Here is a 16299-nt window from a genome sequence, read left to right on the forward strand (position 1 = left end):
TTTTAGAGATGAAGTAAGTGTGCCTGGTTCCCTTCGCCTGTGTGGTCAGTGTGGTTTGTTTATGAATCTGAAAATAAGTCTAATCTTTTACATCCAAATGCTCCTTGACCTGCTATGCTGATACTTAAAATGATAGCTTTAGACCTAAAGTAAAGACCATTCTTAAAAATTAAGTTCAGCAGGCTTTCAGCAAATCCTGAGCATTAAAAATATTCCTTTTTTTTTTTTTTTTTCCTGCTATGAATTGTGCAGGGACATTGTAATGGTCTGTTTAAAAAACAAAAACCTGAGAAAAGATCAAACTCATTGTGAGAATGCGGCTGTGTAACAACAGTACATAAGGGAGTTCCATGACTATATTGAAAAGGCTTTGGGCCTTCAATTGTAATGGCAAATGTCCATTGCTATGCTTTGCCCTTTACTGTAATGAAGTATTTACATATAAAAATTTTGTTAGCATGTCATGTCTGTGAAAGAACTTTACAGACTATAGTAGAACTGTAATTAATTTTAATGACCAAGAAATATGGTGCTCATCGCAGATCAGCAAACAGATCACAGACAGCTGTAAATTAACAGTTATGAACTTTAGAAAAAGAATTCAAAGAGGCTGCCTCTCCAAACGCATTTTATTCATTTGTCTTGACTAGTCCCGATTAATTATTTAAAATTCTTCAGTGGTAAAGAAACTTGGGAACATGTTGTGCAGTGTTAGAAAAAGGAGATCAAACTACAGCATTCTACTGTTAAATCATAACTGAGAAGCAAGGTAAGATGACAGAACTTTTCAAAAGGGGTTTCCTGTTTGTAGATAACTAATGTTTCGTTTTGTATCTGTGTTTTTATAAGTTCATAGTTTAGGAAAGGCTGCAGCTGCATTATCCTGGGAATGCAGTATTTTAAGAGGATTTACAATGTTTGTCAATTGTGAGATTTTACTGATTTTAAGAAAGAAATAATATCCACAGCTAACCAAAAGAAGAATAAATCATGTAAAATGGTTTGGAATTTGAACAAATCCTTAGAGCTTTTTTGTGAGCAGAACTCAAGTATACTGTATGAAGATGCACTACAACTTGTGGTTGCAAAACTCTGTAGGGGTACAAATAATAGACAATAAGGAATAAAGAGCTTGAAAATGACTTTAAAACTTTTCGTAGCATCTTCTCAAAATAAACTGTTGTGATTATGTCTTTATTATTTCTTTCTGCAGGCTTTTCCAGCAAATGCAGTTACAGTTTTTGTGTACTGCAGCTCAGTGACAGTGTTCTTCACAGTAATCAAGGTGATCAGTTACCGTCTCCACCTTATGTTTGATAAAGGCGAAGTAATTCAACAGAAGATATCAAGAAAAAATGGAAGGCAATGTAATGATACAGAGGTCCCAAAAGGAAATACGGTTCAGCCCTTAAATCATAGGTAAGGTTTTCATTGCACATTGCTGGTACATTCTGTAAAACAGATGAGTTTGCATCATGGTCCTGCCTAGCAGAAATGCCTATTGACTGTCGGAAAACTCTTTACAGTTGGGTGATGAATGGCACTTTGAAAAACCTGCCTGGTGCTTTTATTTTACGTGGCTGCAGCATGGTTGTGGTGAAGCAGGCAGAGCTGCACCTGATTCGGGGGCTGGGGGGGGGGGGAGGAGGCAGCAGTTGGGCATGATGAAGGCAGTAGGAAGAGACCTGTCTGGGAGGGGCAAAAAGATCCTGGAGAAAACCTGGGAGAAGTTTTCTGGGGAGCCCTTAAATGCTTGCTCTTTCCCCTTCCTGCTGTGCTTACCTGTTGGCAGAAGAGAGGAAGGGGCACGCACTCACTGGCAAAGAAAATATCACAGCTTTGAAAGTGTGAGCTCATGTCGCTTTTGTGCGCTTACTGTAACTTCCCTCTCAGATCAAGCCTAGGTGCGTAAGTTGCTTTTCCCCCTTACTTTTTGTTGTGACTGCCTATGATGCTTCTGTGGTCCTGCTCATGAAGAAAGCTTGAACTGCTTTTATTTCTCAGGGGTATTTGGTAGGTATTTGCAGCATCTCTCAAGAAGCCAAGTACTATGCCTTTGCTGCAAATAAACAATCAAAGTCAATAAGGCTGCTTCCAGCTTGAGATGGTATTAAAGGTAAAAATAGTACTGGGCTAAAGCCTAGTACTGACTTTTTCCAGATTTGTGTATGTGTAGAATATTCCACTGTAAACTTCTCAGAATAAATGGAGACCTCTCTTGCTGGTTTTTCAAGCTTGAGTCATACAAACAAATGAAGCTGGCAAGCTGCTTCCAGTGTTCCCAAGTGTTATGACAGATGTGAAAAATGCTGAAACAAGTTACATCCAATAGTGGCAGCAGTATAGAAATGTCCAAACAAAGCTTAAACTGAGTAGGTTCATCACAACTACCAGTCAAGCTTCAACAGAGAGCTCTGTATAAAAGAACTTACGTTGGGTAATTTTTGCTGCGTTTGCAGTCACTAGTGCTAGCTCTGTGCAAGCTAAGTAGTGTTACGATTCTGTACCTCTGTGCTACTGCTTTTCTGTGTCTTTACACATGCACATCTGCGCTACACTCCGGGCAGGGACATTGGGAGTGTGAAGGTCTGCCTGTATTGAGACTCTTCTGAGAAATGCTTCTTGTGTGTCACTAACCATACGAGGTTTTTATTTTAGATTGGGTGATGCCTTTCAGGCGCTATTCCTCTTCAGTTTTCTCCAGCCCATAAAACTATTTCCTGTTTACAGATGTCTGATACAGTAATTTAAGAGGCTTATCTGTTGTTCTAGGCTGGTTAAAATTTAAACGGAACCTCAGTGTTTTCCTGTTCACTGGCTAATGAAATGAATGCAGACTTTTGTTACCCTGCCTTTATTTTGGCTAAGGAATAGAGGTAGAATCACTTAAAAATTGAGTGTTAAATCACATAACTATTCCTCCTAGGAGGTCCTAGACACAACAGTCCATTATGTAGTACTTCATCAGAAAATAAAGAACTTTAGTGTATTGACTAGATGGATTACAGGAGTTTTTAAGCAGGCCCTGGTAGTTGGCAGGTTGGTAGAACAAGTTTTTGAAGCCAGATAACTGGCTGTGGAAAAATTGTGGAAAGGTGACTGCGACCTCTAGATAAATAGTTTTATAGTTTACATACAGCTGTAGGGTTTTAAAAAATAACGGGTTTGGGGAAAAAAAACCCCACACCTCACAAACAAAAAAAGCATAAACCCCTTTTTTGACACTTCACTGTAGTGTTGATTGTTTTTTTCTCCCAACTGAATTTTTGTTGTATTGTATCCAGGAAAGAGAATACATGTTGGTTCTCATTAGTAAACCTCGTTCAAAAATATTTGCTTATATCCATGGAAAAGTTAGTAGAAAATATGCGTAAAAATTATCAGTGGATAGTTGAATGCATCCACAAAGGAAGTGATCAGCAAATTGCGTATAACATATAAAATTACTAATAGATACGTGTTTGTCCTGGCTAAAACCAGAGGAACAACTTTATTTTGTGGTCTAATGATTGTATTAATGCACATTACGTATTGCATTTCAAATTGTTGTTTGATAGGAAGTTTGTAAATGAACAGGCAGTTAGATAAGCAATATATACACAAGGGTACAGTCAAAGGACGTAAAAAGCAGAAATTGTGAAGGGAGTAGTGTTTGACAGTTACATGTTTAATGAGAAGCCCCAAACAGCCTTTTGTGCCAATAAATCCGTGTGAATGTCAGGCAGGCTAAATGACATTATATACACATAGGGAGTTTGAAGAGATTTTGTTGTATTTCTCATAGCAATGCTCTACTTCCGAAGACTCCAGAATCATGTTATATTAAGGGATTTTATTTTTTTTTTTTAGCAGTTGTCTGGGAAAGGAAGGAGGTACAAAAAGGGGTTACAGTATTTGTCAGCTCTGCACTTTTAGCATTGGAGGGCAAACACATGCTGTCACTTAATTTTGCTATGCTACTTCCTCCTATTCTGTTATTATTCCTCAGCTTCTTTCCCAAACTCACTGTGATGCTCTGTGGTAAGCAGCATTGCTTTATTTTTCGTTTGCTTCCTTTTCAGCAATAACACTGGGGATAATGGTGTCATCGATAAGACCAACCAAAATGACTCTACCCAAACAATTCACGACAGTTCAAGGGTACAGGCTCCGCACTCGCAGAACTCACCTGGAGTAATGGTTAGTACGTGGTTTTCTGTAATAGTGTCTTCACTTCATGCAGTACACAGCCTACCACACGGAGTTTTGCATTGCCAGGTAATGATCACTTGAAGCGTAGGTCTGCCCTGTGGAGGAAGGGTCGTTCCGTGGACCTACTAGGTATACCACTGTTGTCGGTCAGCCTTGTCCTAAAGATTTGGATTTGCAAAGCTGAAGCTGGTATACATAATTTACACCTTTTAGGAGGGTTCTGTATGCTCTCTAGGTACCAAATGGCCTTTGTAACTCTTGCCAAGAGCAACTAGTTTTCGTGGCTGCTTTGAGAGAAAGGAGAGGCTAATACAATCTGAGCAGCCTCTCATTGCCTTGGAAGGGATCTGCTCCTGGAGCATTAATAATTTGGTTTTCTTTAAGTAGACTTATGCTTATAAAATCAACCCAACACATCTCTTGAGTATTTAGACAAAGCATAAAAAGCATTATTTAAATCTAGGAGGTGCCTACATGAGGTTAAAAATACATGTATGTGCACGCCATGCCATCGCCCATACTTTGTAGATCAATAGTGTATGAAGGGATGAAGTGGGTGTGCATAGATGTTATTATTAAAGGAAAAAATAGGAAATACACAGGAGAAGGTTGAAGAGTTAAGTATCCAAAAAAATTGAGAAACAATGAATTCTGTCTGTAATCTTAAGCTATTCCCCATGTATACTGTGATAAAATCTTTAATTATGTGATCCCATGCTATTTTTTCTACAGGACTCCTGCCTCAGTCAGTGCAGAGGATGGTTAGTGATCTCTGAATAAGTAGCCATTTGATACTTCATTCTGTCTTCATATCCCTCCACCCCTACCCCGTGTCCCTATTTACTGCAAACTGTTCAAATCCTGGTCTGAATCAGAACTATTTCCTCATTTCCTGGAGTGTTTTTACCTTTTTGTAGCATCTGTATGATTCACAGACATTAATAGTTTTCTTTTATGAGGTAAAATATTTTTCACCTTGTTTCTGTCCTAGTCCCCAGTATTCTGGTATTTGTCCATTTTGCAAACCCATTTTTTTCTTGGGATCTTGTCCAAGTCTCCCACTTCCAAGTATGTAGGTTGGGTCTTGTCAAACCTAGTCTCCTGGTTTTCCTGCCAGGATACCACCATGAAATTTTAGGAGAGAGTAATTATTTCCTCTTGGTTTTGGTGCCTGTCAGCCAGAATAGAGCCACTTTCATTTTTCCCAATGACTTTTTTTTCTAGTTACGCACTTAGGCTATTGAATGTAGACTCTTGAAGTATTCCTCTGGAGTATTGCGTTTAGTTTTGAGCTCTCTGGTGAGTTCCCGCAGACATTGACCTGCTGATGAGAATCCAGCAGAGGCCACCGAGAGGATTTAGGAATGAGGTACATGATGTATGAGGACAGGCAGATGGGATGTTTTAGCCTTTGTAAGGCTAAAATCTTTCGTAAGACCGGAAGAGTTGACTGCTGTCTTCAGCTTCCTATGGAAAGATATACAGAAGACTGGGTACGTTCTTGACAGATGTGCCCAGTGACAGAATAAGAGGCTGCAACTTCCAGCCATGGAAAAGTATAATTAGATCAATGGTATTTAAAGTTTTTTGTGTGGGTTTTTTTGGTGTTTTGGGTTTTTTGTTTTTTATTTTCCCCTACCAAGAGGGTGGTCAAATACTGGAAGAGGTTGTCCAGAGAGGTTGTGAAATCTCCATCTTTGGAGATATTCAAAGCTCTGCTGGAGATGGCCCTGAGCAACCTGCTCTAACTGTACCTGCTTTGAGTGTGGTGTGTATGGCAGAGGGGATTTGGACTAAATGACCTCCAAAGCTTCCTTGCAAACTAAATGATTCTATGATAATTTAATGGCTCTGTTCTCAATGGAAAACTAGAGGAATTGTTACCAAGTACTGGAGACCAAACTTTTCATTTTAGTAATTTGGAAACACATAGCTGGAAAAGTAGAAGAGATGAACACACTCTATTCCTTAATGATTAAAAAAATAATAATAATCAGGATTAGGCACTGCAAAATGTTTTTTTAAAAGTCTTTTTTTTTTTTTTTTCCTCTCCCCAAACATCACACACAATTGCAATGATGCAATTTGGAGCATGACTGTTCTATAACCATCTTCCTCACCCATCCCTTGCATTTGTGCAAGGTATGTGTCCAAATTTCAGTGATGCTAAGCAACTTACCTATGCTGTAATTAACCTTTGATTAGATAGCTATTGCATTGATAGATGTTTTTTCCAACAGAATTTAATATATGTCCATGCTAATTTTGTGTTTCTTTATATTTTTAGGAGCTGCCAACACGGGAAACTATTGAAGATCTCAGAGGTATCTTAAAGGCTTTATAAATTCCTTTAAACCTTTATTTAATCATTGCTTGCCACAAAAAAAAAAAAAAAAAAAAAGGCACAGAGGACCCCATGGCAGGTTCTGTTGTGCCTCATGTTAGGAGTTGAATGCAAAAGCTCGAACAAAATCTCAAGGGGAACAGATTGGGCTCTTAGCTGTCAGCCAAGCTGTTTAGGATGCAGCCTTTTGATGAGAATGCAAGTAGCTCTCCCCATTTTGATATGGGGGGAGTAAAGAGCCTTCCTCCCATGTTCTTGGGAAGCTCTGTGCCTCTGGACAGCATTAAACCAAAATGCTCAGATTGCATCTTAAAGCTCTTAAACATCTTCTGACTGTAGACTTCTGTTGTGATTGTTGATCTTTAGCTCAGTAGTGGAATAGACTACTGAGCTCAGCAGTGTATTCCACTGGAGTATTCCAGCGCACCTTGCTTTGCCTACAGTTCCAGTGCTTGAGATATCTCAGTATATTTCAGTTTGTCTTCTTTTTGTCAAGGTTGATTGCCATATCCTGTGGGATCATTTAGGAATTGCACAAAGTGATGTAACAAACTTCAGCCGCACTGGCATATTTTTTCTTTCATCTCTGCCTAAGTGGGGATAATTCTGTAAAATATTTTATTTTTGATATTAGCTGTTTCTAGAGCTATTTTGACTATTTAAATTAAATAGACACGCTGCTACACCTGTCTTGACCTGGAAGGAGTCCGGCTTGCTTTTATAGTATTTCGCATATAGCTAACAAAAAAGATCCTTGTTTAGGAACTGTTTTAATCAGCTACATCATCTGTGCTTCCTTCGCTCTACTCTGGATCAGATTTTGCTAGCTAAAGATCATACTTCAGTAATGCATAGCGTTCATGTTTGTGAGACCTAACTCCCATATGTTTTTTATTAGGTGTTACAGTATTAGAAGACCAGGCTGCACCACCAGTTTCATCTACCTCACCCTGTATCAAAGCAGATGTATTACCTATTTCTACAGCCTCTGCTTCAGGTGCCACCACATCAGCAATAGCGACAAAACCAGCTGCTACGGAAACAATTTCTGGTAATGGAATAAGTGAAAAAAGAGGGGACGGACAGCCATATGGACAGCATGGATCCCAAGATATTCTCATGGACAGAGATGTAGCTAAAAATTTCTCCAATATTTCTTCATCACAAGGTGATATTTTAAGGACTGGAGTTTCTTCAGAGCCATGGGACAGTGAAAATTCAGTTATTTCAGACCATTTGAGTAATCCTAAAAGCTACAAAAGAGAGAAATTGCCAGAGGGATCACAGCAGATAGGCTTTACCAATAATTGCCCACAGTGCAATGCCATTGCAACCAAAGATCCTGAGCACGTGGGAAGTTCTTGCCATGCCAGTAATATCCATGAGGACCTTGATTGCTCAGACAGTGAGACGGCTGTTGCAGTTGTGGATAACTCTCTTCCTGGAGACCAGCTATGTGAGCCCATTAAAATTGTCATCACAATGAGCACTACACCAAACACCACCCTCAGTGACCTAGCGGGCTCCGTCCACCTAAAGGCTCTGGGAACTGAGAGAATGAGCTCAACCGTTGAGTCTGGTATAGTTACAGCAGGTTGGTCAAGTCAGCAAACTAATGAACAGCTCAGAATCCCCGTTATCACTTTTGACTTGTCTGATGACAGTAAAGGTAAGGCTTACCCAGAAGTTAGTGACAGTGAAAGAACTCCAGAAATTTTAAAGGCAGAGCTGTCATCCAACCAATGCTCTGGCTATGAATCGGGTGATGCAGTGAAGGAACACAGCAACCCAGCAAATACTCCTTTAGAAACTAACACTTGTTCAGATCCAAATCAGGAGAATGCTTCCGAAAATGCGCAGACCGTGGATTTAACTTCTAAGGAAGACCTGCAGAACCTAGACCCACAGTCCTGTAGAACTGCTCATGAAAAGAGGCACATGCGGGTGCTGAGCGTAGACAGCGGAACAGATGTGCTTTTAAGTAAGAATTTCATGGAGGTATCTGACAAAGAAAAGACCTTACCAACTTCTAAATCGGATCTAGAAGCTAAAGAAGGACAGGTGCCCAATGAATCTAACTTTCTAGAGTTTGTCTCCCTCCTGGAATCCATTAATACCTCAAAGATGAAGGCATCTAATCAATCCACTGTCAAAATGGAGACAACAAAGGAAAATGGGCTTGTTGGAGGTATGATGCATGGTTTGCAACTCTTGGAATAAAGAAGTTTTGACCAGTTACATTATTTATAGCAGCTTAGCTCGATCTGCAGTAGGGCAAATTTCTGGGTTTGCTAATAGGGCCACAGAAGGGCTGGGCTTGGTGGGACAAGGTGATTTAGTGAAAGTGTGATAGCGTCAGCTGCAGTTCTTTGCATATTTTTATTTTCTTAGATTTTCCTTTGGAAAACCTAGTGCTAACCTCAGTAGGTGTCTGGTATGTATCTAGTATTCTGTATGAGAATAGCATGCATTTGGCAGGCCTGGGTTTTTGGAATGGCAAAAATATCTTACAAAAATGTGTATAGCTATAGCATTACAGCTGCCCTTGCCCATCTTAACAGGTGCACATTGAAGAGTTGTCTGTGCGTGCCTGTAAGTATGTGGAAATCTGGAATTGTCGCTGGTGGTGGTGCAACTTTTAGCTAACACATGGTTGTGCATACACACGTATTCCTAAACTTCCTGCACAGTTGTGGGTTGGTTTATGATTTTTTTCATTTTATTTTAATCATGTATTTCTTCTCAATAGGTAAAAGTTTTGATTTTTGGTTGCTTAAAACTAAAATATTTGGGTTTTAAGGAGGAAAGTTTGGTGGTTGTTTTCAATGAAAGCCCCCAGTATTTTAAAGAAAAATGGTATCTTCCCATGCAAGCTCCCATTTACTCAAAAGGACTTCTTTTAAAACAAAAAATCTCAATCATCTACTTTTAAAACCTGTATGTAATCCAATTTATAGCTCTTATATAGAAATACCTGGTTTTAATCAGCATTCTCATTGCTGCCACCTAACTCTGTGACCGCTTTCTGTTGGGAAGCAATGTTGTTTGTAGTGTCTTTAGCAGCTGTCTAGGCAAAACTAGCATGACTGTTTTGTGAGGATGCGAGATGCAGTGCAGTGAAGGTGGGTGCAATCTCAGGGTACTTGCCAAGTGACTGGTGCAATCAGTTAGAAGGTCTGGGCCAAAGTGAAATAAGACAACTCATCTCTTCCCCTTCTCCACAATGGTTGGTTTACCTTAGATCCTATAATAAGCTAAGACAGCCTAAGAAGATGCAATCTCAATACCTATTTTGCGTGGAAGGTAAGAAACTTAATTGTGCTCAGCAGAACAGCTTGGCGCTCCTGTTTTACCATGGTATCCTTGTCCTTAGACAGGCTCTAGGGAGTCTCTGCTCCTTTGGCTTGTTCCTGCAAGAACCTTCCATTACATGAAAAACACACAGCTGATTTCAAAGTTTTTCAGCTTTTTAAAAAAATAAATGTGAAATTCATATTTTTATCTTGTTTAAAAAAAATTAAGTAGATACTTTTATTTTCTTGATGTGTCATCTACCTGTAGATTCTGTTTACCTTTCACTTTGCCTTTCCTAACTCTCTTTCCTCTTACCTGTCCTATTAATTACATTAGACCCATATTTCATTCCATCTTTCACTTGTGTCCTTTTTTCCTTCCACTTTATATTTCTAATCCTGTGCCTTCTCTTCCCTTGTTCATCCCTTCTCAGTTTAGCCTCTCTGCATCCCTCCTGTGTGACCTCCTTATTTGCCTTCCTCTTCATACTGCTTCTCTCTCATCTTTCCCTCTGTTGTTCCTAGCAATCCGCACTGTTGCTTTTCTTGCCTTTTCCACTCTCTTGAGCTCGTCTAAAGCCGTTGTTTCCCCATGGCTTGCATTCACTTATCTTGTACTTACCCTCCTCTCCATTCCCAAGTCAAATTTTGCTCCTCCTGTGCCTGGTGCCTCTCTTCTGGTCTCTCTTACCCATCTCTCCCACCTTCTGCAGAGCAGGTCCTGTTCGCTCTGTCGAGTTTATCAGCCTGCCCGGCTGGCTCCGGTCCCTACTCCCTGGTTTCCTAAGACCTGTGCTGAGCTATCCCTGCTTTCCACCGCAGCCTGCTCAGCCGGTCTCCTGCTGAGCCTGGAGAGCCCCTGCCAGGTCTCTGGGGTGCTGGGGGTCAGGCCCAGCATCGCCTTCCTCTGCAGCAGCAGCAGGCAACAAGAGGGAGGGTGGTGGCAAGAGGATTGCCATCTTTGCTACTCTTCAAGCATGAAGAGGAGTATTCACACAAGAATTTTACTTGTGTGGTGTGACTTAGTAGCTGGAAAAGAGAAAAGATAAAAATGTCAGAGGTAGGTTTAAAAAAAAAAAAAAAAAAAAAAAGAAAGAAAAAGTGCAGCTGATCTGCAAAGGGCTTCCAGACATGTACCCTCAGATAATATGAACGGGGAAGATTACAAAAGAAAGCAATGGGTAATCAGAATATATCAGACTCAGATTCTAAAGGGGCAAAAAAAAGAAACAACAAACGAAAACTTTATGAACATGTGTGTAGTTATTGTGCTTTAGATCTGGCAAACGAGATTCATACTGGAATCCAAGATCCTGAGGAAATAGGCGAATTCTGCTCTTTTCCCTCAAACCAAGCTGTTACTTAAAGCGGCCTGAATTGAATTTCCTGCTTTCCTATTTACTCAAGTCTGTATGTTTGTGGGGTGGTGAAGTGGAGCTGCATATGCGTATAATGAAGCAGTCCTGTTTGTTTCTGGTCTGGGCCCAGCAAGTGCCACCCTGGGAAAGGAGCGGGCCGGGAAGGGGGTGCCCCGCAGAAGCGGGGATGGCGGCTGTGGCTCCTGTTGCTGCGAGATGCCTCTTGAGCCTCAGACCCGTGCTGTGGGAAAAAGGAGATTCAATCTGAACTCTTCAAGCTAGGGAGAGGTAGTTCAAAGGCAGTTATTTTTAAGAGCAAGTAGGCTTTATTTTCCAGCCTAGTCAGAACGTGCTGTTTGCTAAAATAAATTACTGTCATTACTGGCAGCTTCCCCACAGTAAGACTGGATTTTAGGAATGAGAAAGACTCTAATTTGTTTACAGCCTTGCAATTACAAATATGCTTTAACAAAATAGCATCTTAGAACAAATGTGAATAAACGTTATTCCCACATTAAAGTGGTTCTGAAAAAAAAAAAAACAACAAAAAAAAAAGTGTGTGTGTGGGGAATACAGAGCAAGTCAAGCAATGCACCAGTTGTTTTGAAGGAGGAGGTTGGTTGTGTTTGTTTTTTGTTCTTTTAACCTTGCAAACCGCCTAATTGGCAAAAGGTAATAATAGATGCCTGGTCCAAATGAGCATGAAATGCACCGCACAAAGGTGTTTACTAGGCAATGTGAGAAACTTGGCAAATTCCTGGAAAGCTGAATATTCAGAGCTGCTGTAAAAAAAAAAAAAGCTGAAATTTTGCATAATTTAAAGAATGTGGGGGAATGTCCTCATCAGAACAGTCTTGCAAGTGAATGCCATGGATGGGGTTTTGTTATGGGTGCTCCCTCCACACACTTGTGAATTGTGTGGAAACGAAGATACATCTTCTTGACTACGTAAGCCTTTGCCAGTAGATACCTCAGTAAAATGCAATACAAGAAAGTTAAAGCCTTGCTAAACACTACCAAGGGTGCCAGATTTAACGTGTTAAAATACAGGACAATAAAAAAAGCTGTCTCTAAGGCTGTTCTGTTGCCACCCCATGTCCTTCAGATCGTGAGAAAGTACCACTGACACTGTTGCTAAAAATGACTTTCAGGCCAGTGTCCTTTCAGTTTTGAATCGAACTTCCACCGCCCACGTAATGAAAGCCTGTTGAAGGGAAACTGCAAATTTTCTTCAGTCTTTGAGATACATAGGGAAAGTCGGGTTTATTGGGTTGTGTTGGGTTACTCTGACATGCCTGGAGCTGAGTAAGAGCAGCTCTGTATCAGACTTACGCAGGGCAGAAGCTCATGTGTGTTCCCTGTGGCACAGCTGACTTGTAATCTAGGACAGGTAATGTTATCACCCAGGGAGCAAAGCCCGCCTTGGGGGCGGTGGGGACTGGCGTGGGAGAACATAAACCAGGACTGCGTAGCCTGAATTTGGATGTTTTGCAGGCTCTTTTTAGAAAAGGTACTCATCATTCTGGGCAGTGCACAAACCACAACCTTGAGTGAGGAGTTCTGGATCCCAAGCAATTACCCTTCTCCTATAAAAAACTAAAACATACTCCTGTGGATATTTTTAGGCTCCTCAGTTTTTCCCCCCCCCTGCATGTGAGAAAGAGGGCTGTTGCCTGCCATATAATCATGGGGAAGAGGGATCTTATGCATTGAGTCACCAGCCCAAATGACAGCCGTGGTGGGAGGTGACAGCAGGGGACTTTGCTGGCAGGCAGGTAGCACCTAGGACACAAAGCCTTGCCAGCTGCTTACTCTTCTTGCAGAGCAGCTGTGTGCCATCCCTGACTCATGCCAGAGAGGGACCATGTGGTCTTTGATGCCCCTCTTTGGATGGGGAGCAAATGGTGTGCAGAACTCTGTTCTCTAAATCTGGTATTTGATGTGTAAGGCTTGATGGGTTAAGATTTTAAAATTTCAATCTTTAAATCAAAGAGGTAGTAGTATGTTTGATGACAAGGCTGCCACCCGTAAAGAAACTACGAGGTTATTTCAGAGGTCTCTATTCTGATATTAATTGTTAGGTATAAAGATGAGACTACTTACCTGAGACTTCAGAAACTTTGATCTTTCTCCCAGTTCTGCTACTGACCTAGGAGATTGTTTTAAATAAGTCACTTCTGTGCTTAAGTCTTCCTGTTCTGTAATGGGTACAGTGAGTATCACTAGTTTTTCCTGTCGCATCAGGGTTAATATGGTAATCCTGATTAATGGATAATCCCATGTGCTTCCTAAATTCCTCTGTTGAACTTTTATAGCAATTATTGGACTGTGTCAGGTTCCCTGGGTGCTCCTGTTGTTTGGTGGGTGACCGGCTTTAATGTCGGAAATTTTAGTGTATTTGTGGCATAACAGGCAAATTTGGGTTGTGAGAACAAAGCATGTAAGACAGATGTTTCTGCTAAAGCAGCCAGTGAAGAAAGGGTTGGGAATGTCCTTAGAGTGTATTCTCCAGGGATATGAATAGGGTGCTTCACAACTCGTAGAGCTTTTGTTTCGTGCTGGTACTAACATGAGCATAGAGGGATTTGAAGTCAATTCTCTCTGCAGCCAAATGGGCAACAAATATATTTTAAAGTGAAACTTTCTATTTTGGAGCGTAGTGTTGTGGAAGGAAGTAGATTCTGTAGCAGACCAATTATGAACAGAAGAGACTCAGGCTTAATTCTGCTTGACCAGATTTCAAACCAGATGGCGTTTGAAATTATGACAACAGTGGCATTTTAACTTAAAGGAGTGAGCTGTGGAGACTGGGATAGGGATATAAGAGTAAAAGATGAGGAAAAACATCTGGGATACTCTGGAGAGAGGGCACAAAACAGCAACAATCTTTTGGAGAAAAGTTACAGAGCAATAAAATGACATTCGAATTACCTAATAGCAAGGCAACTTTAGAGTTGATATACACGGACGGTTGGTTATCACGATTACTATACATACAAAGGCTGCTCCATTTCAACTGTAAAACTGTTTTCAGCCTCCTCCCAGCATGGACTTTGGTCTTGTCTGCAAAGATGATTTGGGATAGCTAAAATCTGTTCCACAAACGAAGAAGTTACATGGCAAAGAAAATTTTGGTAGTGTAACTGCATTTAAATTACAAACTCGATTGTCAGTGTTGGGATGTTATATCTTTAAGTACCGTTGCTATACTGTTACAACTGTTTAGTGCAAACAAAAATGTCTACAGGATGTATCTTATACCCCTATGGGACATACAAGAAATGTTTATCTTGGGAAGGATTTTACCAGGCTAAGTAAAGGATGTATCTTGTGCTCAACAAAAATACAAAAATTGTGTACAGACCAAAACTGGGTTGTTTGTGCAGGATTCTTCTGAATCGCCCTTCGCCAAGCCTGACTTAGCCATGAATCCTGATAGTTATGCCTCACGTATGAGTCATGTGGGATATAATTTCCAGATAAATTATGAAGTTCCTTGCAGAGCCTGGGTCTGAGCTTGGGGCTTCTGTGAGCCCAACCGTGCGTACGCTGGAGACGTGTGGAACCGTGGCTCGGGGTAAATGGCTGTGGGAGGAGGCCACAGGGAAGGCGCAGGTACACTGCCATGCTTTTTTTACTTTTCCCTTGTTCTCGGAGAGGGTTTTTGCTAGTAACTTGACCTTTGCCAGCACAATGCAAGGAGTTTTTGGTGACGTAGAGCCGATTGCGTACCCTGGCAGAACACTCCCAGTCTAGACACCTCTATCTCCATTTAAATACTGAAGGTGTAAGTCACTTGGAAGGAAATGAATAATAATCATGAAAACCAGTCACAAACCCATCGTAGCCCACCTTTCTAGTGCTGGAAGTACTCATTACCATGTTGTTGTCTGATTGGCGTATAAAGCCTGTAAAAAGCAGTACATTTATGTTTTTATTATTATGACTGTTTACCACTGCAGGGAAGTCTGCAGGCTTGTGGTTTGGAATGGAAAAGAGAGAGGCATTTTCTAAAACCACTAGATAATCAAATTAAAAAATCTTTTTAATTGTTCCAGCCCTAGAGCTAGTTTTGGGCAATATGGGACCAATTAGATTATTAAAACCACAGTTTCTGATCTCTATCAATTATTCTTACAGTTTCTACAGCCCAGGCCTTTAGGAAGGTGTTTTCAATGAGGTGTTTGTGGTCCATCACCTCCCTCAGGTACAGTTACATCATTAAGGGGATGCTTCAGTAATGGCACAGTTAAATAAGGCACAGTTTCTGCTGAAAATGGAGTTTAAATCTTTAATTAGGAAAGGAAAAAAGTGTTGTCTGCTTCCATCCCTGCTTTCCCCCTCCCTCCCCAAATAAAATAAAGTAGGTCTGGAAGACCTCTTGAATTTTGTCTCCATGCACAACAGATACAAAAGATTTCCCTAAACCAAACTTACGGTCATTGTATTTATTGCAGAAGAAGTCAGGATCCTTGGTTGGTGTGTGCTACAGAAAGAGAGCAGGAGACTCGGAACATTGACAGTGTTGTAGTGAAATCCTCTCTCTCTCTCTCTCTCTCTCTCTCTCTCTCTCTCTCTCTCTCTCTCTCTCTCTTTCTTTTTTTTTTTTTCTACCCCCCCCCCCCCCTTCCCCTGCTTGTGGAAGCTCAAGAAACACTGCTGTTCCAAGCAGGAGTTAGTTACACGGTGTCTTTATCTCTACTGCCTGTTCCCTCTTGCTTCTGGTACCCTGGCTGGTGGGGGTCTGGGGCCCCAGTGAGCCTCATCAGGCTTGGTGCTGCTCACTGTGCTTCACAGTAAGGGCTGAGACCTGCTGGGACAACATGTGGTGGTACAATTAAAGTTGCTCGTACTCTTTTGGAGCCCCCCCCAAAGTAAGCGCGAAGTGTCTGCAGTGAAAAGTGGTTATGTGTGAGTGTCTGAGGCTTTAGGGTATTAGAGGGGTGTGTCCTGTGAATTGAAACTGGTGTAGAGATGCCTTAACTCCTGAAGGTAGGTTGGTTTGTAGAGCTAACGTGTTATTAGATCAGCTGATGTGGTTGGAGGAAAATGAGACAGATGATCTGAAAGGTCTGCATATCCAAAAGCTTGTTTGCTTTTTTCAATTAATTAC

The 16299-nt window shown here is 40.9% G+C and overlaps 1 protein-coding gene across 1 annotated transcript in view; it reads left to right on the forward strand.

Moving 5' to 3' along the window:
- The window catches only part of PCNX2 (pecanex 2), a gene marked incomplete at its 3' end in the record, with an annotated part of 160028 nt that overhangs the window by 5277 nt on the left and 138452 nt on the right, over window positions 1-16299 (forward strand). Inside the window, exons 2-5 of the mRNA XM_082480798.1 lie at window positions 1214-1419; window positions 4062-4179; window positions 6479-6515; window positions 7434-8723. Coding sequence (XP_082336924.1) covers window positions 1214-1419; window positions 4062-4179; window positions 6479-6515; window positions 7434-8723 — 1651 coding nt within the window. The remainder of the gene's footprint in view (window positions 1-1213; window positions 1420-4061; window positions 4180-6478; window positions 6516-7433; window positions 8724-16299) is intronic.

This window comes from Vanellus vanellus (genome assembly GCF_965231255.1).
Source record: "Vanellus vanellus genome assembly, chromosome: 3".
Lineage (NCBI taxonomy): Eukaryota > Metazoa > Chordata > Aves > Charadriiformes > Charadriidae > Vanellus > Vanellus vanellus.